We start from the raw sequence: 25,758 nt of genomic DNA, 5'->3' as shown, positions 1-25,758 counted from the left end.
TATGTTCACCAACATTTACTTAGGCAACATATACGACGGGATCAGTGGCAGTCAAGAAATAATAGAAAATTGCAACCACGCACTGAAAGAGCGGGAGAGAAAAGACGGACAATTACTATATAGAAATCTTTCAGTCTGCTTTAATTCGTACCGGCTTCTACTATTCTTATAGTGTTTTGTCTCTATAGATTGTAGATACAACAACTGACTTTAAGTTGAAGCGAACAGTTCATTTCATCGGCCAATGCAAACATCAGCCTGCCGGCCACACTTTGTCTCCGTGCAGAACGAACCTTCTGTGTGGAAGCCGTCCTTTATCTGCATTTTCTGGAACATCATGCATAAAAAATTTATCTGCACGGCAAGCTTCCCGACAAAGGAACCAGTTGAGCAGGTGCATCCAAAACCTGGCCTTCCGGACCCATTCGTGTTGGTGAACGAATAGCATCTGCGAAAAGGGGGAAAAAAAAAGAACGGCCAGGCCTTTCCGAACCATCTGCGAACTTCCAAGGATCAAGGAGAGCAGTATAATCGTCTGCACATGCTTTCTGACTTGCGATTTGAAGCTTTGTGTCTGTGCAGGTGAGAGAAACCCTGCCTCATCATCAAATCAAATTTACTGAACATGAACCATCAGGTCTCCTAAGAACAAACCGATTCATGGTAACACGATGGGTGGTGCGTTCAAGGGGACCGAAGTATATTTACGTAATATCCTTGTCATGATGCCAAATCCACATCATAACTGCTAGCAGCAGTAGCGCAGCATAACACGTTTCTGAACTGTGGGCCTATGGCACAAAAGTCCGACCTGTGGCCGTACTAATCTAATTAATTAATAGCCATGACCGGGTCAAAGCTTAGAAGGGATACTCCGATGAGGCCCCAGCCACAAGATGACAAGAAGCAACTGCCCCACTATCAACGAGGAATACAGAAACATTTTTTCTTCAACCATTTCCGTGTTTTGATCAGTTCAACTGAGCTCTCTGTAGCCTTGTTTAAGGCCTCCCATACCCTTGCATACGTGCGTTCCTATGAGCATATCCATTGCTTGGACCCGGTAAGCAGACCAGGCAATAATTGACGAGAGATTCTTCTGAATCTGGTGATGCAAGGTTGTTTTGCTTGAAACGCTATTTGCTTTGCCTGGTTCCAACCTCAGGAAGAAGAGCGGCGCCATTTGGTAGCAGCTGACTCGTCCATTAGCTACCTCATTGCATAGACTTCTCCAAGGATAACCATCGTCCCATCGAAGTTAGCAGTGGTCTGCTGCAACTTGTTTGGAGGCCTAGCTCGGCATGGCGGCGATGCAGCAGTTGCTACTCCTGTTCTTGCTCTTGGTATACCTCCGGCCAAGTTTCGGTCAGACGAACCCCCAAGATGGTAAGCCTTGATATATTGCATTTGACGAGGATATAGGATGCATGCTGCCATCTGTTTAGGGTAGAATTATCCAGAGTGCCTGTTGACCTGAAAAAATGTTCAGCTAGATTAGTTCTACCAGGACGATATTGTGAGAATGTTTTGATTACAATGAACATTAGTTACCACCAGATAAAAACCATTTAAACTGATTCACTTACATCAAAGTTTATTCATTTTAAATTTGGCTGTCTTGAACTCCTTAGAATTATTTCTATTCAACAAAACAAGAAGATTTTTTCGGCGCAGGTCAGTTTGTGTTACCTTTGAGTTAATGTTTTTGCACCAGTTCATTAGTCAAGGTTGTGCAGAACTGTAATGTAATCAAACCCACAAGACCAAATGGATCAAATTTAGAACGTAACAATTATGCATGAAGTGTGTCCTCGTGACAAAACATTAAGCTTAACACTGAACATTTCCTTTTTTTCTTGCTATTCTCTTCCTTAGGCTTAGCTCTCTTTCAATTCCTTGGAATGGTACTTGCCTACATTCCTCTCACATGAATTTACGATCCTAAGAACTAATCAACTACTAGAGTTATTAATGCAGAAATGATCAACTAATGTTAGCTTAATGATTTCTACAGTTGCTGCACTTCAGGCTTTGATGAATAATTGGCAAAACGAACCACCAAGCTGGACAGGTTCAACTGATCCCTGCACCTCCTGGGTTGGAATTTCCTGTTCCAATGGTCGGGTGACAGAAATGTGAGTACTGAATAAACCTTCTTCTCTTAACAAATAATCAATGCTCTGATGAAACCTTGTGTTTGCAGGAGATTAACAGGCATGAATCTGCAAGGTACATTAAGCAATACCATAGGCCAACTATCTGCTTTGAAATATCTGTGAGTCCACTGTCCTCAGAATGAGAATAGTCCACTTTGACTAACAATAATAAAAAATCTCGATCGGGGAGGGTAAGACCACCCTCACGGCTTTCCATGGATACAGCGAACGGTCCCGACCGAGAAACCCCCAAACCCTGCCCACTTTAACTAACAATAATACCTAAGTATTTTCTCAAGAAGTCTTATCACAACATAGCACTACAGTCAACTAGATGCTATAACATGTTAGCTGTCTATACATGTCTTTGTTGTATTAGGTCTCATATATAGAGAGTCCTTGTTGTACAAGGTCTCTATGTATTTGGACCTAGTACCCTTATATTGAATATAGTGCAATTCATAGCATGGTAGCACGTTTTACTAAGCAGTTTCTCATGTCTGATCTTGGTCCTCTTCGTTATTTTCTTGGGATAGAGTCTTCCTCTTCATCTAAGGGTTTTTATGTGTCTCAAGAGAAATACATTCATGATCTTCTTGATCGAACTTCTCTTACTGATCAACATAAAGTTGAGGCCCCTATAGAACTCAATGTCCACCTTCGTACCATGAATGGCCAGCCTCTTGTGGATCCTACTTGTCGGAGAGAAAACTCCAGAGGGGTGGCAGAGTGCACCTGCCTAATCCTGTGAACTAGGGGGGAGCCTAGGGATTTGTCTGATTAGCTGGAAGAACACGAGAACACAAGGGTTAGAGTGGTTCGGGCCGCTGGAGCGTAATACCCTACATTCATTGTGAGTTGTATTGCATCGGAGTCTCTATATCCGAGGGTCTCCGGGGGAGTCACCTCGTCCGTCTCCGTCCCAGTCTCAGTTTGTCCTCTATCGTGTGTGTGCCCTCCCTTTTATAGCCCAAGGGAGGTACTTACATGGTGACCAAGCTCCGACAAGTGGGCCAGTAATCTATTACTAGATATGGAGTAAGTGGAGCGGTGGTTCATGGAGAACGAATATGTTCTCTTGGTCTTCGTGTAGATCTCCTACCCGTCTAATCGGAGCAGGGCACAGGTGTAGGTTGTGGCGTAGACTGATGCGCTACCGCATGTAGGGGTGCTCAGGCGGCGTCATCCTGTCTTCTCTGCCTGTTTCCCTTCGCCTCGGTAATGCGCGGGCTACAGTGGGAGTCGTAATGAAAGCAGCCCAAGCAGCGCAGGGAGTCAATGGTCTCGCCTCAGTGACGCGCGAGTTACTGTGCGGCCTGTGTACTGCGGATGCACCGCCTGCCACCAGGGCGGGCAGGTATACATCTCGTCCGCAGTTAATGCAGAGGCGCTTTACATTTAGAGGCTGACGTCAGGCTTTCCCTGATGGCTTACGTCACGTGTCGTAGAACACGTGGCAGCACTAGGCCTCGCCTTGTGTGAGTAGTGACTGGGACCGCCCTTCCTCGTGACAACTCCGGACCACCCTTGGCTGGGGGTCGGATGGTGCTCGAGGGAGGTTCCGTCTTCTCTAGTGTTGGCCAGCACGTGGCAGCATCGGACCCCCTTAGGCCAGAGGTCCGGGTGGCCCGCCATGAGGACCAAAAGCCATTCCCGGGGGTCCAGCCCCCTGGCATAGGTGCTGAGAGCCCTCGTCTTCAAGACACGTGGCAAACCCGGACCCCTCCACTGGGGTTCCAGAGTGCTGATTATAGGTGCTTGCCTTCACCTGAGGCCAGTGGCCTTACTAGGCACACCCAACCACTAGGCTAGGACGGACCACCATTAGCATGGTGACTAAGGGTAGTTCCGGAGGGTCCGCCTTGATTCAGTAGCAGTGGGTACCCCAATCTTGAGGTACCGACACTACTCATTATCGACACATTGTAGGGAGTCTTGTTTACATTGGTGTCACTCATCCTATCATTTCGTATTATGTACATATTCTGAGCCAGATTATTTTCGCTCCCACTCAGCTCCACTATAGTCACTTGTTTCATGTCTTACAATCTCCTCGTTGGACTATATCTAGACACCTGCTCTTTTTACACTCTAGCTCTTTTCAACTCTAGGCTTATTGTGATGCTACTAGGCTAGTGATTCCTTTGATTGTCGATCTCTTTCTTTCTATTCTATTTTTCTTGGTGGTTCCCTCATTGCTTGAAAGACTAATAAACACATAGCAGTTCTCGTTCGAGTGCAGAGGCTAAGTTGCGTGCTATGGCTCTTGTGACTACAGAGGTTACTCGGTTACGGTGGTTTTTTCTTGAATATGTAGGAGAGTTGTGCATCAATATATTAAAAAGAGAAAAATGGGGAATAGATCACTAGTGCAGCAGCACTCACACCCCACCTAGGATTACATAGTAGACTGATCACTGGCTACAAAGAAGATAACAACGACCTAGAACTGTATTTCACAAACAGCTCACTGACTTGGAGGGAGGACAGGGCTTTTGCTCCTGCAAAGGACTAATATAAAGCCTCTTCCCTGGCCACCTAGAGGGCAACAACTAAACTAGGACTACATCCATCAAAAACATACTTGTTCCTATGCTTCCACACAACCTAGGCACCCAAGATCACCAACGATTATGGTGGTTGCTGGAGAATTTTGGTGTTTCTGTTTCTATGCCAACTTCTCTTTTATATGACAATATATGTGCTATTATTTTTGCTCGTGGTCCGATCAAGCATGAGCTTACTAAAGTGTTGAAGCCTATTACACAAGTGCATAGGTTCAGAACAATATGATTGATCTTTGTTATATGCCTTTAGAGCTTCAGTTTTTCTCTCGAACACGCAGGAGAACTGCACATCATTATATTAAGAGGGAAAAAAGAGACTCCAAGCTAGACCGCAACGAACAATACGAACTGACATAGCCTTTTAGAGCTTCAGTTGGCTGATTTCTTCACAAAGACACAGATTAGAGCTTAGTATGGGTTTTTTTATCTCTTTAAACTCCATACGTTTGATCCACCTTGAGTTTAAGAGAGGGTGTTAGATGTCTATGCATGTATCCTTGTTATATTCGGCCTTAACCCCTGTTATATATGGTCTCTATCCTGGATTGGTGTGTATATAATATGGCCTAGTGTCCTCATATTGAATATAGTTGAATTCATAACATAACCTACCAGTTTACCTAGAGATCGATGAAGAGAAAACATATATTAAGCTAATGCTATAAACTACATGCAGGGATCTGTCTAATAACCAAAATCTCGGGGGTCCACTTACTCCAAATATTGGAAATCTGAAGCAGCTCACCGTTCTGTAAGAAATGACATTTCATGATAACACTATTTTTTAGGGATATGCAAAGATCACCAAAAAGGAGGAACGCTGACCAATCTTTGTTCTGTCAGGATTTTGCTTGGATGCACGTTCACAGGGAATATCCCGAAAGAAATAGGCAACTTGTCACAGCTCACATTCCTGTAAGAAGTCACTCAAATTCAGAAGAGAATATATAACGGACAACATTCTGTTTGTCATATGAATTAACTATTTCCTTGTGCAGGGCACTAAACTCAAATAAATTCACTGGTGGAATTCCTCCAACACTTGGCCTTCTTTCAAATCTTTTCTGGTTGGACATGTCAGCAAATCAGTTGTCAGGACAAATACCAGTTTCTCCAGGGTTGGATCAACTTGTCAACACGAGGCATTTGTAAGTTCTCAAATGTTTTACCAACTCTAGCATAAAAAGAGAAAAACTGTAGCTTAACTGTTCCAACTCCGGTTGCATACATGCAATCAACAGCCACTTCAGTGAGAACCAGTTGACAGGCCCGATGAGCGAAAGCCTTTTCAGTGATAAGATGAACCTTATACATGTGTAAGCTGTGTTCTTCATTTGCAATAGCAACTCTGTTTATTTCTGTCACCATAGTATGTCACTGCTTTCTGTAATCTTTGCCAGGATATTTAATAATAACAACTTTACTGGGCCAATCCCAGCATCTCTTGGACAAGTCAAATCACTTCAAATAATGTAAGTACCAGATAAATCATGTTCTCCATCAATCTTGTACAGCCGACTAGATCATAACATTGTCACAATTGTTGCCAGCCGACTAGATCATAACCAATTCAGTGGTCCAGTTCCCAACAGTATTACCACCCTAAGTAACCTCATGGAAGTGTAAGTAACTAAATTTCAATGAATACCAACGGATATTTCATGATACTAGAAAATTACATTGCAAATATCCCTTTTGGTTCTTGGCTTCTTGCAGGAGCATAGCAAACAACCTACTGAACGGGACCGTGCCGGATCTCACTAATCTAACTCAGCTAGATTATGTGTAAGAAAAATATGCCACATTCAAGTTTATGATTTGTTTTCTGCGGTTAATTTTTTCTTTATCTAAGCAGAGACCTAAGCAATAATAACTTTGCAAGCTCGCCAGCACCAGGATGGTTTTCAACATTGAGATCCTTAAATACCATGTGAGTTTTTGAAGATTAACGAAATCAATTACATTTAAAGCTACAATACGGATAATGTTTCTGGTCGGATATGCAGATTTATGGATCATGGTGAACTTAATGGGACAATCCCTAGTGCTATGTTCAGTCTCCCCAACCTGCAGCAAGTGTAATTCATCATTGACTTGTTCCACGATTCCCTTGAATATCTATAGAGTTCAAACTGAGTAATTTATTGTGCATTCTGTGATGTCACAACTTGTCATGCAGATCATTAGCTAGGAACTCATTCAGTGGGAAACTTAATATGACAGGTAACATCAGCTCACAGTTGCAGGTTGTTAACTTGACATCTAATCAAATCATCGAAGCGAATGTAACAGGCTACAGCAACACCCTTATGTAAGAATTGTCCTCTCAAACATAAATGATTGTATGCTTGCATACTTACCGGCATGTGTTTTTTAACCACCATAGTTTCTGTTCTTATCCAGATTAACAGAGAATCCTGTATGTTTAGACAACACTAGTTTATGCAAACTCAAGCAAAAGCAGCAAGCGTCATATGCCACTAACCTTGGCCCATGTGCTGCCATTCCATGCCCCTTTGATCAGTCAGCAAGTCCAGTCACTTCACAGAACTGTGCATGCACCAGTCCCATTCAGGGTCTGATGATCTTCCAAGCACCCGCCTTCTCTGATGTCATAAGCCCCACAATGTTCCAAATTGTGGAGTCAACACTTATGCAGAATCTTAGCCTGGCACCAAGATCAGTTGCCATTTCCAATGTTCAATTCAGCCAAGGAAACCCTCTAACATTCATAGTGAGTATTTTTCCGGCCAGTGGAACGAGCTTCAATCGCTCAGAAGTCATAAGAATCATTTCTCCTCTGGTCAACCAAACTTATAAAGCCCCACCCAATTTTGGACCATACAGCTTCATAGCGAACACATACTTTACAGGTATGCAAACAGTACATTTCACAAGGTTTATACCACCTTTGTCTGACGTATCTTGAATTGCTAAACGTCCATTTCAGTTCCCAGCAATAAGAAGCCCTCGATGGGCAAGGCTGCAATAATTGGAATATCAATTGGGGGTGTTGTCCTTATTCTTGGCCTTGTTGCAGTAGCAACATATGCTCTACGACAGAAAAGGATAGCCAAGGAGGCAGTAGAGCGAACTACAAATCCTTTCGGTAATGTGTACCAAAGATTAAATACTAGGAAGATAACTGTACTTATCCTGATTCATTCTTGTTAATGCTTTGGTGCCACAGCATCATGGGGAGCTGGTGGGACAGACAACGGAGATGCACCACAATTGAAGGGTGCAAGATACTTTCCATTCGAGGAACTGAAAAAATGCACCAATAATTTCTCAGAAACTCAGGAGATAGGGTCTGGAGGATATGGGAAGGTAATTCAGTTGCCGCTTTGGCCTGTTCACAGCTAGACACGTGTTTGAGAAAGCATCTAACATTACATTTTACTCTATTAAAAGGTGTACAAAGGAAGACTTGCAAACGGGCAAATAGCTGCAATAAAACGTGCACAGCAAGGGTCCATGCAAGGTGCAGCTGAATTCAAGAATGAGATAGAACTGCTGTCCAGGGTTCATCACAAGAACCTAGTGAGCCTAGTGGGTTTCTGCTACGAACAAGGGGAACAGATGTTGGTTTATGAATATATTCCTTATGGGACACTAAGGGAGAACTTGATGGGTATCATCTACACTACTCACTCTAATTAACACAAATTTACTTAACTAGTAGATGTGCCTACACAAGAACATATGATCTAACCATGACTTGATTGCAGGTAAAAGAGGAGTGAACTTAGATTGGAAGAACCGCCTCAGGATTGCCATTGGCTCAGCAAAAGGTCTAGCATACCTCCATGAACTTGCTGATCCACCAATCATACACAGAGATATCAAATCAACCAATATCCTTTTGGATGAAAGTCTCAATGCTAAGGTTGCCGATTTTGGTCTTTCAAAACTTGTGTCTGACACACAAAAGGGTCATGTTTCTACCCAAGTGAAGGGAACATTGGTATGTATTTTGGATATTCTCTGGCGTAATTTCTGTTCACCTAAGAAACACTTTTTGCTGATTCCTTTTTTTTGCATTCTTGCTAGGGCTATTTGGATCCTGAGTATTACATGACGCAACAGCTCTCTGAGAAGAGTGATGTCTACAGCTTTGGAGTTGTCCTGCTAGAACTAGTAACTGCTAGCCAGCCCATAGAGAAAGGCAGGTATATTGTCCGTGAGATCAGGACAGCAATAGATCAATATGATCAAGAATACTATGGCTTGAAGGGCCTAATCGATCCAAAAATCAGGGATTCAGCTAAATTAATTGGCTTCAGGAGATTTATACAGTTGGCTATGGAATGTGTGGAAGAGTCTGCTGTTGACCGCCCAACAATGAATGATGTGGTAAAGGAACTTGAGATCATCATACAGAATGAAGGGGCACAATTGTTAAACTCAGCGTCTTTATCAGTTGAACAATTTGGAAATGAAAAGAGACGAGATCCTTATGCAGAACATTTGCCTATGAATGATGAAAGCAGCAGCAGCACTTTTGACTACAACAGTGGGTATTCATACTCAGCTGTTCAACCAAAGTAGATAACAGTTTCCACTCTTTGTTTTTGTTGAAGGATGTATTATACGACATTAATCTTTTCCCTGTTGATAAATCAATGAATGAGTATTTCAGAAACACACTGGCACATGACTTGCTTCAGATGAAACAGCAGTGAATGTCTGATCCATCTATAAAACCATTCATGCCTCTGTACTCCTTTACACTGACAACATAAGGATAAAAAATGTCCGATTAGCCAGTCGAATCAAGAACTAGTCCAAGACAATATTGTTGAGAGGTCATGGCCATGAAGTTCTTGTCGGTGGATGCCAATATGTGAGTACAAAGGACTGATGAGGGACAATATTATAATTGATGTTTGCCCTTTGTTGACAAACAGATGATTTAGTAGAGGCATTGCCCATGTGTGTTGAAATATCTTTGTTTGATTATATTAATTAACAGTGACGAAAATAACTCAGTCATTACTACTGCAATGCATGTCTGTTGCACTTCTGTAGAAGTAGCAGGGACAAGTTCTATAAAAAATGTTCGCTGCACTTAATTGAGTCCCATCAGCAGCCAGTTGGGAGAATGAGATAATTAAAATATATGAATACTCAAAAGCTAATGTAACAAAACATACCAATAAACAAAGTTCAATTTAAGATGTGGGCAAAACAAGAAAGAAACCTGCAGAAACAATGAAAGTAACTATGTCATTAGCAGAGCTTCCAAAGCATTGACATCGTTATTTCAGTCCACCTCAGCATACACTGGATCAATGAAAAAACAATATCAACTACATGACATGCAAATGCAAAAGTATTAAAAATGACAAAAAAAAACTGTATCCCAGCGACATGAAGTTACAACCTGTAAGGATGAGCAGGCTACACAAATTTAAATAACAAAACAGACACCAGTTGTCACGAATACGTCCACGTTCAAAAGTTTAAAGGAATGTGTTGACAGCATTGTGAGTTTGTGACTTGCACCGAGCCACCAAGGCACCAAAGACCTATTACCTGCGAGAGTCATCAGACAACAGGTCATTCAGGGATCCATGGAAGAGCCAGTAATCCTTATGCAACTCTGTTGTTTTACACGTCTTTCCATTTCCTTGGCTTACTATCTAGTTTATCATCAAATTTGCAGCTGGTGCAAGTCTCGTGAGGAATAGCAAGCAAGTGTAGATTGTGCTGACCTGTTCCTACTCAAGGGAACATTCAATAAAAGACCAAGGCTTTGGTGATCAGTTGTAAACCTTAGAAAGCTCCACTCCTTGAAGTATTCACATTCACAACAGCTTTGTGGAACCCTGAGGTTCAGAGTGTTTGTAGCTCTCAAAATGAAGGCACTGTCCATTCTTCTGCTGATATTCATGATTTTGGCCAGTCTTCGTGCACTATTCTGTGATACAGATCCCCAAGATGGTAACTATATTAACCTTGGTCTCTGAAACTTTCTATTCTTACTTAAATTAGCCTTGCAAAGTTATAGCTTAAGCATCTTGAAGCCTAGCAGAACACATAAATTTGCTAGATGAAAAACCTTTTATATGCCACTCAGTTTTCAAGAAACAGTATTCTTCTCTCCAAAGAACAAAATGTTTAATGTTTTAGCATGCCTTTATCTTCAAGTATGTAAGATCCAATGAAATATTGCTATGATAAGCACCATGTCAATTGAAAAAAGTACCATTCTTCTTTATTTCTCTAAGTTGGTGACCTTTCCAAATTTATATTGTGAGTTAGCAAATAAAAAACAGCTAACAATAAAAGAGATGGCAGTATCAAACCATACAAATGAGAATGTAACTCAATTCAGTGCTATGTAAATTGTTCAATTGATAATAACACAGAACGAATTGACAGTGGCTGCACTTCAGTCTCTAATTAAAGGGTGGCAGAACTTCCCATCAAGTTGGGAAGCATCAAATGATCCATGTGGTGCACAATGGGATGGCATTATGTGCAACAATGGGCGAGTCATATCAATGTGGGTACTAACTAATAATGTTTTACTAGTTTTTACTTTAACTTTCCATCTATAAAATTCAAAATCCATGTTTCCAGGAGGCTATCAAGCATCAATCTTCAAGGCACATTAAGCAACAGTATAGGCCAGTTCAGCGAGCTTGCTTACTTGTGAGTCATTTTGCATAGATAATTAAAGTTTATAAACTATCTTTAGTACTGCATTTTCTAGTTCCAATTGATAGACATGCCAGAAGAATCTGCTCATCATTTGACTGCATAATTACTTTATTTCCATATATTGAAAAGTAGAATCTATATTTAAAGTTCATAAATTATCATCGGCACCATTTTTTTCTGGTTTCAATTGATAGAAATCAGAATAGTCTGCTCAAAATTTGACTGCATGATTACTTTGTTTCCATGTATTGAAAAGTAGTTTTCAAAGTCTGGAATCCTGTGTTATTTCTATTTACTAGAAAGCATGACTCCAAATTTAAGCTGTACGTGGTCTGGAGAGAGCCCCGAAGAGGGATGCCGACGGTTGGGTTGAAGTAAGGTCGAAGAAGACAAGGCAGCGGAGTGCTAAATTGCTGCGGGCTAGCAAGGCTGTGCCCGTCGACTTGATCGGCCGCTGTTTCAACTGCTTTGCCGACGACCACTTCGCTGTGTCGTGCCGCAGGGAGCCAAGGTGTTTTCGCTGCAAGGCTCTGGGACATCGATCCTATACATGTCCAGGGCCGGTGCGTAACGACAACAGGCTCACGGTTCACCGGCGGTTATCTAGAGGCTCCGTGTGGGATAGACTGGGTTCAGCTGCGCCGGCGGCTGGTGTTCAGACTGTAGTGAAGACGACGTCTGTAACCAAGCTTTCGCAGCAGGCTTCTAAAGCGCCAGTTTGGAACCGGCTCCGCATCCCGGCTTCTCATCCAAGTCGATTCGAGGGTCGTAATAAGGTTTGGCGCAGGATTTCACCCCCTAGTGCTGAAGGTGAGAAGAGGAAGGAGACTGTGTCGACGACCGTCGCGACATCGTCCACGGTCATGGAGATCGCAACTGCCGCACACTCGCAGCAACCCCTCCCGCCTCGCCCACGTCGCAGGCGCCATCGCAAGCGCCGTTCATCGTCGAGGGGTGGTTCGGATCCTGGTCAAGGCCAAGATGGAGCTGTCTTGCCAGGAAGTGATGAGACCCCTTTGGAAGGAATAGCAGTACAGCCTCATGTGCCTTGCATCATTGGCTGGAATAATCCTCTAACGCAAGCTGAAGATGATTTGAAGAATGCAGTGTCTATTGCTGTTATCAGTGACTTGGTGATTCCGCTTGCAGAGATTGCAGAGGCGATTGCGCTTAAGTTGGATGTTGAGGCATCTTCTTTGGTTCTGCGGCAGTTTACCAAGGCCAATCTATTGCTCATGCTTCCAAATGAGCGCTTAGCTCTGGTACTAACAGAGAGGTGGAGCTTGATCAGATCCAGCACGTTCTCGTTGCTGTCCAAGAAATGGTCCAAGTTTTTGGGTTCGTCTGGAGTGAGCCTGCCGATCCCTGTGGAAGTGCAACTGACTGGTATTCCTTTACATGCATGGGAGTTATCAACAGTTCAGCAGCTACTGAATCAGTGTGTTTGGGTGCATGAAGTCCATCCTGATACCCTGGAGCTCCGGAATCTTGACGTCTTTCGTTGTTCTGGATGGTGTTTTGACCCGGCAACCATCCCTGCTGCCAGAGACCTTTGGATTGTGGAACCTACGGGAGTTAACACTGAAGATGGAAGGCTTGGCCTTGTATATCAGATTTCTATTAGTTTCTCGACGTTGAGGAGTGATCGGTTGATCCCTTCTCAGGATTCCGGAGTAAATGGTGGTTCTTCAAGACAGAGGAGGCGTCATCGTTCCCGCTCTCCTCCTCATGGCGGTGATGATAACGACGGCAGGGAAGTCGGTGGGGAACCTCGGGGAAGGAGATCAATTTTTGACCGTTTGGGCTCAAGGTCCGAAGCATCGCAGCGGGTCCATGGTGGCACCTGCCCCCCTCACCTTTCATTCTCTCCGGCTGTGGACGTGGTAGTCTCCCAGACTCCGTCTGAAGCCGGGGGGGGGGGGGGGGGGGGGGGAATGACTTCTGATGATTTGGCTGCGACAGGGAATGATTCTGTTGATATTTCTCCTGTGTTTGTCCAGGGCGACCCCCCCAGCCCTGTCGATGAACCTGCTGATGTTGAGCCTTTGTTACCGGTTTCTCTTCTAGACTGCGGGACACCTAAGGGCGCCACAGTTCCGGCTGCAGCGCTTGTCCAGGGCGATCCTTGTCCTGTTGATGAGCCTGTCGCTGTTGAGCTGGTGATGCCGCCCCCCTGTTCTGCAGCGGCTTCGGGCATCATTACATATTTTCGGCAGAGGAGGAAGAAGGACAGTCAACCAAAGCAGCTGTTACACACGTCCACGCCCCCCCCCTTCGGCTGCTATAAAGTTTATTGATAGGCTGACCAAACCAGCAGGTGGAATTCTGAGGGCGCCAGTCAGAAGGCCGCGACAAGGCAAAGTTACAGCCAATGAGGTGGTCCCCCGACGCAGCAGAAGGGTCGCTGGAGTAGGAGTGGAGAGGTTGCCTCCTCCTCCACCGGCCACGCAGGGCAAGAAGCGCATTTTGAAGGAACTGGGTATTGGGAATGCGGAAGAAACTGAAAGTCTAAGGCCAGAAGACCTTGATGAGTATGCCAGGGTTTTCAGCAAAGGGCTTTCAGAGGTGCAGATCACGGCCATGGCAGCGCTATTTGGGTGGTCTAGGCCTATGGAGATGCTGCAAGGCGGACCAATCTGCTGATGATTTTTTTTTGGGTGTCCCTCACTGGTAGTCGTTCTTCTTTCATTCCTTATGGATCCCTCCAAAATTCTAATCTGGAATGTACGAGGCCTTAATGGGGCTGCTAGGCAGGATGCTGTACGCACTTTGGTGGATTCAGCTCAAGTTGATGTGGTTTGTCTTCAAGAGACTAAAATGGTGGATGTTTCTCGGTTCCTTTTGTTGCGGATGCTAGGACCAGCTTTTGATAATTTTGTTTTCCTACCTTCTGTTGGTGCTAGTGGTGGCATTTTGGTAGCTTGGAAAAATAGCATTGGTGTTTGTGCTGGCAGTAGAGTGGATGAATATAGTGTCTCTGTGAATTTTCATTCTAGCACCAGCTCTCCTTGGTGGCTTACTTGTGTGTATGGTCCACAAGGGAACCGTGACAAGATTCAGTTTTTGCAATCTCTTAGAGAAGTTAGAGCTCTCTGTAATGGGCCATGGCTTGTGCTCGGGGACTTCAATCTGATTTTAAGGGAGGAAGAAAAGAATAATAATAATTTAGACCGTGCCATGATGGGTAGATTCAGGAGATGGGCAAATGATTTGGCTCTTAATGAAATTCCGTTGATTGGCCGGAAGTATACATGGTCAAATGGGCACTCTAATCCTACCCTGGTCAAATTGGATAGGGTTTTCTGCACAACAGATTGGGAGGAACAATTCCCAGATTCTCTTCTCCAGAGCTCAGCCACGGATGACTCCGACCATTGCCCTTTGCTGCTTGGGCTTCATGATTTCAGCAGAGGAAAAGGGAGGTTTCACTTCCAAGCTTTCTGGACTAAGATGGAGGGTTTTCAGGATGTGGTAACTCAGGCCTGGGCGTCTGTTCCTGCAGGGCCTTGCCCACTTATCACCTTGGCCAAGAAATTAAAGACAACGGCTAGATGTTTGCAGAGCTGGAATGACAAAAAAGTTGGGAAGATTAAACTGCAGCTTGAGATGGCTAGGGAGCTTCTACATCAATTAGAGGTGGCGCAAGATAATCGCTCTTTATCTCCTGCTGAATTGTGGCTCCGAAACATGCTCAAAAAGCACTCCCTTTCCCTCTCCTCTATTTCTCGTACCATGGCAAGGTTGAAATCGCGGATTGGATGGCTCAAAGAAGGGGATGCCAATACCTCTCTTTTTCATGCACAAACAAGGTTCAGGAAGAAAAAGAATTTCATTGCAGCAATTCAATCAGAAGATGGGCAGATTTGGACTGCCCAGGAAGGAAAGGCAGCAGCCCTCTTCAATTTTTATCAAGGGTTACTTGGTACTGCAGAAATAAGGAATGTTACAGTGGATCTGGATGCTCTAGGGATGCCATCTTTTGACCTTGCTGCCCTTGATGTGCCTGTCTCTGAGGAGGAAGTCTGGGATACAATTAAGGCCCTTCCTTCGGACAAATCCCCGGGTCCCGACGGGTTCACTGGTAGATTTTACAAAAGCTGCTGGTCGGTAATCATGACTGATTTCATGGCAGCCGTTCGCTGCATTTGGGCTAAAAAATTCAGAAACCTGGGTCCTCTGAATTCAGCTTTCATTACTCTTCTTCCCAAGGTGGAGGGGGCCACCAGTGTGAGGGATTTCCGCCCAATAAGTCTGGTTCATAGTTTCGCGAAGTTGGTGACTAAATTGTTGGCTAACCGGTTAGCAGGCCGGCTGCAAAATATGGTTTCCCCCAATCAAACCGCTTTTATTAAGAAACGGTTTATTCTGGACAACTTTATGCTGGTCCAGCAGACGACCAAATTCCTACATTGTCAGAAGCAGGCTCGTATCCTTCTCAAGCTTGACATTTCAAAGGCTTTTGACTCGGTTTCGTGGGCCTTCCTTCTCGAGGTCTTGAAAAAACTTGGTTTTGGTCAGGTCTGGTGTGATATAATATGTGGGCTGTTAGCTACCTCTTCTACCAGGATTTTACTAAATGGTCTGCCAGGGGATTGGATTGGACATCAACGTGGGCTGAGGCAGGGTGATCCACTATCGCCTATGTTATTTATTCTTGTAATGGATGTCTTGAATCTGCTTGTGCAGCGAGCTTCTGAGGAAGGGCTTCTTCAACCTCTCTCTACAAGGAATATGCAGCACCGTATCTCGCTGTACGCGGATGACGCAGTGATATTTCTATGTCCGACTGCCCCAGACATCAGTATGGTTATGGATATTCTCCATTTATTTGGTTCAGCTTCGGGTCTAAGGACTAATATCCAGAAGAGTAGTGTGTTCCCAATCTGCTGTGGGGAAGAAGATTTAAATTGTTTACAAGACTTGCTACCATGTAATATTTCAGATTTTCCGTGTAAGTACCTTGGTCTGCCTCTGTCTCCCAAGAAACTCACAAGGGACCAGGTTCAGGCCATCGTTGATAGAGTAGCTAGCCTTCTGCCAGGATGGAAAGCTGAACTTATGACCAGGGCTGGTAGAGCTATTCATATGCAGTTTGTCATGACGGCAAAGATGATTTATGCAGCTTTGGCACTCGACCTTCCTGTTTGGGCCATCAAAGCTATTGATAAATTGAGGAAAGGCTTCCTTTGGAGGGGCAGGAAAGAGTTCCGTGGTGGTCATTGCCTCTTGGCTTGGCCTAAGGTTACCCGTCCCAAGGAGCTGGGTGGTCTTGGGATTAGTGAGCTAAAGAACCTATGTTGGGCTCTGAGAGCTCGTTGGCCATGGCTGCAGAAAACAGACCCCAGTAGGCCCTGGACGGACTTCCCCATTCGTGTATGTAAGGTGGTTAAAAATCTGATCGCTGCAGCCATTATTACTAAGCTCGGTGATGGAGCCAATACTCTTTTCTGGAAGGATAGATGGTTGGATGGGAAATGTATTAAAGACATAGCTCCTGCAGTGTTTGATTTGGTGCCCCCGCGTCTTGCCAACAAACAGTTGGTTAAAGATGTGCTCCCTAATTTTCAGTGGATCTCCGATGTGAATGGGGCAATTTCAGTTAGAGTCATTGCTGAATTCTTGGAACTCTGTGAAGTGCTTGATGCAGTTGAGCTCCAACCTGGAATAAGGGATCGCCACTTATGGAAATTCAGCGCTTCAGGGGAGTATACAACTAGTTCTGCTTATAAAGCTCTTTTCCTTGGTTCGGTCCAGTTCGAACCAGCAGAACGTGTGTGGAAATCTTGGGCTCCTGGCAAGTGCAAGTTCTTTATATGGCTTGTGGAACATAATAGGTGTTGGACTGCTGACAGGCTTATAAAAAGAGGACTAGACCGACCTGAGCAGTGCCCCCTATGCGACCAAGAGGCTGAAACCATGAATCATTTGCTGGTCAAATGTGTTTTTGCCAAGCAGTTCTGGTTTCAGTTCCTTAGTTTAGTGGGGCTGCAGGTTCTATGTCCAGCTCATGAGGATTCCTTTGAGTCGTGGTGGAAGTCTAGCAGCTCTCGGGCATCTGATTTTTTGAGAAAAGGTTTTAATTCTCTTGTGATCCTAGGTGCTTGGACCATTTGGAAGCATAGGAATAGATGCGTTTTTGATGGTTGTAATCCCAGCCTGGTCACTGCCCTTAGAGTGGCTAGGGAAGAGGCGGTGCTATGGTCCCTGACTGGTGCCAAGGCTCTGTCCTTCCTCCAAGTTGATGAGTTGCTAGCTTAGATCAGTGTTGTGGGTCGTGTTTCCTCCATGATAGTCGGTGATCCTTAGTTAGTTTATAAGTGGTGTGTGTGTGTGTTCTGTACCGGGATTCTATCCCCCTTTCTATTCTTTCTATTAATGCAATGATACGCAGCTCTCCTGCGTATTCCAGAAAAAAAAAATTTAAGCTGTAACTGAAAGATTTTGGCTCCCAGATGTGGGGGCTGAAATTGCAAGTTAGTCCCTTCCGGCCAAGCCCAGTCTTCAATACATGTTAAAAACATTCAAGAAAATGATTGCTGTTGTAGTTCCATCCTAATATCCTATTCATATATCTAGAGTTTATGGACGAGTTTCCTAATTCAACTGTGTAATATGGCTTTCATGTGTGCACTAAATAGTTAAAACTAATAGAAAAGATTTCAGCTTACAGTGTCATGTTATGACTGGAAGAGTATATGGCCGCCGGCCTAAACAGCCTGTAAGCGGGCCAGCAATAGGGGCCTCGGCCTAGTTAGATAAGTGCGGCGATCGCCGATCAGCCAGCAGATAAGGCTAGGGAGTAAAAATAGGAGAGAGTTGTTAGATCCCCTGAAATAAAGTTAGAGTTTGTTAGGCCAAGGCTATGTAAAAGCATCTTCATTGTATTCATCTGTAAGCAAGTTTAATCTAAAGAAAGAGATTACACTTGCCTCATCTTGTTACCTGTTCTTTGTCGGGCGTGGTGCTCTTTTCAAGTTCATCACGCGCACGGCCCTCCTCCAACCCTCTTCCCAACAGCCACACATACAACCTTCGTAGTAGGGGTGATCGTATCAACTTGGTATCGGTCATGCAAGGTTCCAATAATGATGATCACATGGCCTCCGCCACCCAGTCACCAACGCTGGAGACGATCACCGACGTCCAGCGACAGCTCGGAGACTTCGCCACCTAGATGTCTTCCATGTCGTCTCGGATCGCTGCAGTTGAGTCCACACCAGGATCCTCCACATCTGTGCCCGTGCCCCTACTATCGGCAACAATTGCTCTGTTGAGTTCGACCCTGCTGGTTGTTCTGTGAAGGATCTGCAAACTCAGAACGTGATCGTCAGGTGCAATAGCTCCAAGGCTCTGTACCCCTTGCACCTCTCTCTAGCTCAGTCCTTGGTCGCCAAGTCCACCTCACCCTTGTGGCATCGCCCTCTCGGTCATCCTGGTCATGAAGCTCTATCGAAGCTCCCGTCTAGCATCCCCCTTCACTTGGAGGATTCCTCATATTTATGCCATGCTTGTCAGTTAGGGCACCATGTTCGCTTACCCTTTCATGTGTCTACCTCTCGTGCGTCTAATAAGTTTGATCTTGTACATTGTGACCTATGGACATCTCCAATCGTTAGTGTATCTGGTTATAAATATTATTTGGTCATTCTTGATGATTTCACACATTATTTGTGGACTTTTCCTCTTCGTGTTAAATCTGACACTTTCTGCACTCTCGCGACCTTCATTGCCTACGCCTCTACACAGTTCGACGCCTCTGTGAAGCCCATCCAGTGCAACAACAGCGACGAGTTTGATAAATCCAGCACGCGTACCTTTCTCCTTAGAGTGTAGCCAAAGTTACTGTCAGGCGCCAGGAAACCCTTTCTTCTGAGGATGTTCTTTGAGTTAATTCTATCTCTGAAGACCAGCCACACAAAGATCTTCAATTTCTTACCAACCTTGGACTGCCAAATCCAATTATAGGCAGCAGGGGGCTAAATTGACTGAAAAGTAAGATTATAGAACTTGGATGAGCTGAAAGTAGAGTTGTTTTGGTCAGGTGGAATGAAGAGCATCCAGAAGAAGCCACATGGGAGCCACTATAGCAGTGCACATCTTCCTATCCACAGTTCCAGCTCAAGGACGAGCTGTTCGTCGAGGGAGGGAGAGATGTTATGATTGGAAGAGTATATGGCTGTCGGCCTAAACAGCCTGTAAGCGAGCCAGCAATAGGGGCCTCGGCCTAGTTAGATAAGTGTGACGATCAGCCAGCAGATAAGGCTAGGGAGTAAAAATAGGAGAGAGTTGTTAGATCCCCTGAAATAAAGCTAGAGTCTGTTAGGCCAAGGCTGTGTAAAAGCCTCTTCATTGTATTCATCTGTAAGCAAGTTTAATCTAAAGAAAGATTGCACTTGCCTCATCTTGTTACCTGTTCTTCGCCAGGCATGGTGCTCTTCTCAAGTTCATCACGGTTCCCGCACGGCCCTCCTTCAACCCTCTTCCCAACAGCCACACATACAACCTTCGTAGTAGGGGTGATCGTATCAGTCAACAACCCCCAGATTTCAAACTTTCAAGTGATGTGTACGTCCTGGTAGATTGATGTTTGCCTACTGTTGAAAAAGGGGCATTTGTGTCTTATTTTCTCCTGATTGATTGTGGTGTGGGTGTGTTTATGTAAGTTTTGGGTGTGTGTGTGTGCTTTTTTTTTTTGGGGGGGGGGGGGGGGGGCTATGTCCCTCTTGTGTAGTCTTTTCTCTCTTAAAGAAATGATACATGTCTCTTATGTGCTTGAGGGGAAAAAGACATCATGTTCACTCATATGTTATGGTGCATGCAGGGACCTCTCCTCCAACAGTGGTCTTAGTGGCCCACTACCCACTTCGATTGGCAACCTCAGGCAGCTCACAACACTGTATGTCCTGACCGGGGCAAATTCTTATATATCATAATGAATCAATGAAGCTTACCTAATGCGTTGTAATCTTCAGAATCTTGGCTGGGTGCAGCTTCACAGGAGGCATCCCCGAAGAATTAGGAAACTTGGTGCAGCTCTCATTCTTGTAAGAACTATTAAATTGATAGAAAATCATAATCCCAACTCTGTTCTTGTTACCTCTGCTGCTGCTTTGCCTATACTGATGCAATGAACTAGCAATGAAATATACTCTGCAGGGCAATGAATTCAAACAGATTTACAGGCAGAATTCCTGCTTCAATTGGCCTACTCAACAACCTCTTCTGGCTAGACTTGTCAGAAAATCAACTTTCTGGTCCTGTTCCGATTTCATCAGCCACTTCTCCAGGACTTGACCTACTTACACACACCAAACATTTGTAAGATCCTCCAACATTTCTAATCTCCTATAAGTCAAGAACAGATGATCAGTATGCATGCTTTTACTCGTGTTCCTACCATGCTGATACTCTGTTCCGATTAATTAACAGTCATTTCAGTGGAAACCAATTAACCGGTAATCTCAATGGCCTCTTCAGCCCTAGCATGAGACTCGAACATATGTAAGGCAGTACTAATTTTTTATGCTAGCAATTCTTACACATTAAAGTACTGTACTGATCACTTTGTTTATCTTCATGAGATTATTTGACAACAACCAATTGACTGGTCCTATCCCTGCTGAACTTGGTAGCATCACCACCCTCCAGATTCTGTGAGTATCTTGGCATTTTTATTTCTTCCAACCATATTCTCAGCATTATGTTGACTTCTTTGCATCTTGATCAGCCGATTAGACAATAATAAATTCACAGGAGCAGTTCCGACCAATATCAGTAACCTAGTTGACCTCAATGTACTGTAAGTGATGTATGATTTTTGACCTCACGGTCAAATGACTAACATATTTGTGTAAGTCAAGAATTTCCAGTGTATTTCATTTGAATAACTATCTTCTGCAGGAATTTTGCAGGCAACCAGCTGCGTGGAACAATGCCAGATCTCAGTACCCTGACAAAACTTAATGTGGTGTAAGATATCGCCCTTGTCTTCTATTCTACACTGTCATAACATATAAACATGGTGCAAGTACTAATGAATTTTCTTTTCACATCCAGTGATTTAAGCAACAATTCATTTGATCCGTCTGCCATACCAACCTGGATGCTGACACTGAAAACACTAGCTTCAGTGTGAGTTGTTTAAGACATGCACTACAATGCTCAATGTACTATATTTTCTCATTTAGTGAAACCATATCACGTTATAAAATCCTAACATGCAGAGCAATAGCTTCTGGAGGACTGTATGGTCAGATTCCCAACAGGATCTTTACCTTACCCGGACTGCAGCAAGTGTAATTTTCTGGAAACATACAAGTTAAAATTTTAGTAACTAGCAAAGTTTCACATGTTTGCTTATTTTTGTCACTGATCAGACAGTATTCTAAGCAATAATGCCTTCAATGGGACGCTTAACATGACTGGCAACATCACTCAACAACTGCAGCGAGTCATTCTGTTAAATAATCGTATAGTTGCGGCAAAAATAACACAAAGCTACAACGGAATACTAGTGTGAGTACTTGCATGCTTCAAAACCAAAGACCACATGCTGCTTCTAGTCTCCATTTACTGACTAGAATTGCCTCTTCCTCTATCGGCAGACTTGTGGGAAATCCTGTGTGCTTGGATCCTGAATTCTCCAGTAGCCACTTTTGCAGTATCCAGCAAGATAGCATAATATCATACACTACTAGTGTAACCCATTGTGGTTCAACTTCTTGTTCCAGCGATCAAAGTCTAGACCCTGCAAATTGTGGCTGTGCCTATCCCTACATGGGTAGGGTTTTCTTCAGGTCACCACTGTTTGCAGACTTGAGAAACAATGAGCACTTTCAGCTATTGGAAGCTAGCCTCTCAACAGAACTGGGACTGCAACCTGGTTCAGTTTTCCTTTCTGATATCCACTTCACCAGTGATGATTACCTCCAAGTTCAAGTCAGACTATTTCCATCGACCGGAACATCCTTTAACTTGTCGGAAATAACGAGGATAGGCTTTGATCTTAGCAATCAAACTTACAAGCCACCACAAGGTTTTGGACCTTATTACTTTGTTGCAGATCCATATGTCCACTTTGCAGGTATTAAAATAATCAAATCTAATCATGTAAAATTATGTCTATATGCAAGTAATTATGCATGAAATACATTAGGCTATCTTGTCTCAGGAGCAGATGACGGTGGAAAATCGCAAGTAAGCACAGGTGCTGTCGCTGGAATTGCAGTAGCATGTGGTCTTATTCTGATTGCTGTAACTTCTGGGGCAATATTTGCTTTATTACAGAAGAGAAGAAGTAGGGAACTATCAGGACAAACAAATCCTTTCGGTGAGATTCCAAATAATATAGTTGACAACTGTATACCTCTTATAGCTACCAAATATTTCTTTAAGAAGAAAAACATTAAATTATCAGAATGTGTTTTCCATGGTTGCACCATTTAATAAAGTTCTTTGTTTTGTAGTAAATCTATAAACATCTATAGGAAACCAGTGAGAAAGACCCCCCCCCCCCCAAAAAAAACTAATAAAATCGGATAAAAAGTCTACATAACCTCTCATTGATGAAGTAAAAATGGGACACATATATGCCATTTATTTGCTGAGAATGGTTGCAACAGCATAGAGTACCAATGGTTTGCTAGAGCTGTTACCGACTTCCAGATGTATAACAAATACAGCTTACTGGAGCTAGATTGTACAAAACAAATACAATTTTACTTCATATAAGAATATCAATATTATCATGGTATGAGATTACCTAGCAGGGTAATTAAGCAGGATTCAAGTTAAATAACTAAATGGTAGCCTGATAGGCTATAATTAGACATATGATAAAAATATACAACAGAATTGACACAGTTATGTATACTAACTAGCTCAGCATGCCAAACCAACATCCAATTTTCAAATCCTATTTAAATACCCTTCCTTTCAGAGCTTACAAAATTATAACGGAAAATGTGTCTAACTACGAAAATATAGTGATCAAATGCATGTAAGCAGTAATAAAGCATAGAAAAGATCAAAAGTACTGTAGTTTGATAAAAACTTAACTGACTATTTACCTCATGCATATTCAATTTTTAGCTTCATGGGGAATCGCTAAAAAAGATAGTGGAGGTGCTCCACAGCTGAAAGGAGCAAGGTTCTTTTCTTTTGATGAACTGAAGAATTGCACCAACAATTTTGCAGAGAACAATGAAATAGGATCAGGAGGTTATGGAAAGGTAAATAGTTATGCATACAAAATTGATATAGAATAAAACATTATCCCAGCCTGACAGCCTCTGCATTATCGGAGTTCCTTTTAAGGAGTTTTACATGGACAGCTAATGTAGTGATTCATCTTCACATGTGAAAGGTTTACAAGGCAATACTGGTAGGTGGAACAAATGTGGCCATAAAACGAGCAGAGTATGGATCAAAGCAAGGCGCAGTAGAGTTCAAAAATGAGATTGAGTTGCTATCCAGAGTCCACCACAAGAACCTGGTAAGTCTGATAGGATTTTGCTATGAACAAGGAGAGCAGATGCTGGTCTATGAATACGTCTCAAATGGGACATTAAGACATAACTTACAAGGTATGTACATAAAACCTAGTAACAAATCCTAAAGTGTTACATTCTTCCCTGTCCCTTTTCCTATTATATAAGAAATATATTTGTGTTGTAGCTAGAGGAATTTACCTGGATTGGAAGAAGAGGCTCAGGATTGCTCTAGGATCAGCAAGAGGACTAGCATATCTTCATGAGCTCGCCGATCCACCTATTATACACAGAGATGTCAAGTCCACAAATATTCTTTTGGATGGAAACTTTAAACCAAAAGTTGCTGATTTTGGTCTGTCAAAGTTAGTTGCAGACACTGAAAAAGGCCATATTTCCACTCAAGTAAAAGGAACATTGGTAGGTTCTTTGGTCACAGTACCTCATCAATTATCATAAATCCTTTGGTTAAGTGACTCTTGTCCTTGACGGTCAATTTCATGTCATAGGGCTATTTGGACCCAGAGTACTACATGACACAACAGCTCTCAGAGAAGAGCGACGTGTACAGCTTCGGTGTTGTCATGCTAGAGATACTGAGTGGCAGGCTACCTATATCAAAGGGAAGGTATATCGTCCGGGAATTCAGGATGGCCATAAACCCCAATGACCACAACTACTACGGCCTGCAAGGCATCGTGGACCCAGCCATCCACGATGCCGCACATACTGCAGGGTTCAGGAGGTTCGTGCAGCTGGCCATGGAGTGTGTGGACGAATCAGCCTCACGGCGGCCCACCATGAACTCTGTGGTGAAGGAGATCGAGGCGATGCTGCACAGCGAGGGGCTGAGCTCAGGCAGCTCATCCACAGTGGAGTTTGAGCACGTGGGGACCGCATCCACCTCGCACCTGTACAGTGGACAGGTTGCCACGGCACGCTCGAACAGCAGCAGCAGCACAGCAGAAGAACCACCCCGCCCAGAGCTTAAACACAGCGAACCGTAGGGGGACTGGTCAGTTTGCTGCGTTTTCCTTTCCCTGGTCATTCGGTTGTGTTGTATCACACGCTAGTTTACCTGATACTGTATTGTGCAAAATTTTCCCAAGGATCGCGATTCGCGAGCTGCTATTACACAGAAATTTCCACAACCATAATCAGATTAACATGCCAAATATGTACGTGAAATCGTCTCTGGCGGAATTGTTATTTAGTATAGCATCCGCAAACGAATCGATCGACGCCTCTGAAACCCCTAGCATTTACTAGTACGGAGTAGTTAGCTGAACGCAGAACCCAATCAACAATCATCGTGGGGGCCGGGGCGCTCGAACTCAAAACCGCTGGCAAATTAGGGCGGGGAGGGGGTTTAATTAGCGCGAGACGGAGAGGTAGAGGAAATGCAGGCAGACCTCCAGTGTGGTCCTCGAGGACGTGGCCGGCGGTGCTGCAGAGGAGCCGAGAGGGAGAGGGAGAGGGAGAGGAAATGCAGGTTGCAGGTAGACCTAAGTGTGCTCCTCGGGTCGGCGGTGGTGCAGAGAAGCCGTGAGCCGTTACCCACACGCTCGCTCGCGCTTCTGCTGGTTCGCCTCCCGTCCTATCCCGACAGCCCTCGAAGACGGTGTTGCCGCCGTGGCTTCCCCAGTCGGCCACTCCCAATTCCCCAACGCCGACGGCCCGGGCTCCGGCTTCCTTCCCAGTTCCCTCCCCGACCAGCGATGCGGGTTGTATGGGCCGGGCTGCCTCTGTAGAGTAAATGAGTAATTGTGTTTCTGTCGTCATCATCCCGTTCCTCTAATAAACAGGCCGAAACTTTCTATTCTCAATGCTGGATGCAAAGCGAGCAGGCCGAGCCGGCGGCCCGCGAACGTGTCGTTT

At 44.0% G+C, this 25,758-nt stretch overlaps 2 protein-coding genes and 1 long non-coding RNA gene across 13 annotated transcripts; 2 read left to right on the top strand and 1 right to left on the bottom strand.

Moving 5' to 3' along the window:
• On the bottom strand, positions 1-25,611 carry LOC100193805 (uncharacterized). Of its 9 annotated transcripts, XR_004857328.1 has the most exons (9): positions 25,293-25,607; positions 24,082-24,160; positions 23,461-23,559; positions 20,344-21,311; positions 19,803-19,895; positions 10,441-10,646; positions 10,110-10,261; positions 9,927-10,009; positions 1-1,473 (listed from the first exon to the last, which is right to left on the bottom strand). It is a non-coding gene; the product is annotated as an uncharacterized lncRNA (long non-coding RNA). The 9 variants fall into 9 exon arrangements; XR_002268176.3 differs by lacking the exon at positions 19,803-19,895 and having other exon boundaries at positions 20,344-22,667; positions 25,293-25,610; XR_004857327.1 differs by having other exon boundaries at positions 9,880-10,261; positions 25,293-25,608.
• LOC103651077 (uncharacterized) lies at positions 927-9,714 on the top strand. Of its 3 annotated transcripts, XM_008676677.3 has the most exons (20): positions 927-1,063; positions 1,166-1,386; positions 2,015-2,135; positions 2,204-2,275; positions 5,400-5,474; positions 5,567-5,638; positions 5,722-5,871; positions 5,965-6,039; positions 6,124-6,195; positions 6,274-6,345; positions 6,440-6,508; positions 6,579-6,653; positions 6,730-6,801; positions 6,903-7,034; positions 7,127-7,596; positions 7,674-7,832; positions 7,914-8,053; positions 8,138-8,357; positions 8,455-8,690; positions 8,777-9,714. In XM_008676677.3, exons 2-20 carry the CDS (start codon positions 1,302-1,304, stop codon positions 9,272-9,274), a joined length of 2,865 nt encoding a protein of 954 aa, XP_008674899.1. In that variant the 5' UTR covers positions 927-1,063; positions 1,166-1,301; the 3' UTR covers positions 9,275-9,714. The 3 variants fall into 3 exon arrangements, with proteins under 3 accessions (XP_008674899.1, XP_020406023.1, XP_035822283.1); XM_020550434.2 differs by lacking the exon at positions 927-1,063 and having other exon boundaries at positions 1,171-1,386; positions 2,029-2,135; positions 8,777-9,710; XM_035966390.1 differs by lacking the exon at positions 927-1,063 and having other exon boundaries at positions 1,291-1,386; positions 2,204-2,229; positions 8,777-9,710.
• On the top strand, positions 10,585-25,040 carry LOC103651078 (uncharacterized). Its single transcript, XM_020550433.3, has 19 exons — positions 10,585-10,669; positions 11,111-11,234; positions 11,312-11,383; positions 20,214-20,288; positions 20,365-20,436; positions 20,549-20,710; positions 20,822-20,893; positions 20,974-21,045; positions 21,120-21,191; positions 21,293-21,361; positions 21,449-21,523; positions 21,616-21,687; positions 21,773-21,907; positions 21,997-22,475; positions 22,563-22,721; positions 23,483-23,622; positions 23,757-23,976; positions 24,068-24,300; positions 24,390-25,040. Exons 1-19 carry the CDS (start codon positions 10,585-10,587, stop codon positions 24,885-24,887), a joined length of 2,886 nt encoding a protein of 961 aa, XP_020406022.1. The 3' UTR covers positions 24,888-25,040.
• Positions 25,612-25,758: the final 147 nt, after the last annotated feature.

This window comes from Zea mays, chromosome 3 (genome assembly GCF_902167145.1).
Source record: "Zea mays cultivar B73 chromosome 3, Zm-B73-REFERENCE-NAM-5.0, whole genome shotgun sequence".
Lineage (NCBI taxonomy): Eukaryota > Viridiplantae > Streptophyta > Magnoliopsida > Poales > Poaceae > Zea > Zea mays.
This window is presented reverse-complemented; position numbering and strand designations above follow the sequence as displayed.

Excerpts from the sequence above, each read along its gene's own strand:
- LOC103651077 (XM_008676677.3), top strand. The coding sequence starts at position 1,302 with ATGGCGGCGATGCAGCAGTTGCTACTCCTGTTCTTGCTCTTGGTATAC. Across the intron at positions 5,872-5,964 it reads CTTGTCAACACGAGGCATTT|CCACTTCAGTGAGAACCAGT; the intron begins GTAAGTTCTCAA and ends TGCAATCAACAG. Across the intron at positions 8,054-8,137 it reads GGTCTGGAGGATATGGGAAG|GTGTACAAAGGAAGACTTGC; the intron begins GTAATTCAGTTG and ends CTCTATTAAAAG.
- LOC103651078 (XM_020550433.3), top strand. The coding sequence starts at position 10,585 with ATGAAGGCACTGTCCATTCTTCTGCTGATATTCATGATTTTGGCCAGT. Across the intron at positions 23,623-23,756 it reads GATCAGGAGGTTATGGAAAG|GTTTACAAGGCAATACTGGT; the intron begins GTAAATAGTTAT and ends CACATGTGAAAG. Across the intron at positions 23,977-24,067 it reads ATTAAGACATAACTTACAAG|CTAGAGGAATTTACCTGGAT; the intron begins GTATGTACATAA and ends TTTGTGTTGTAG.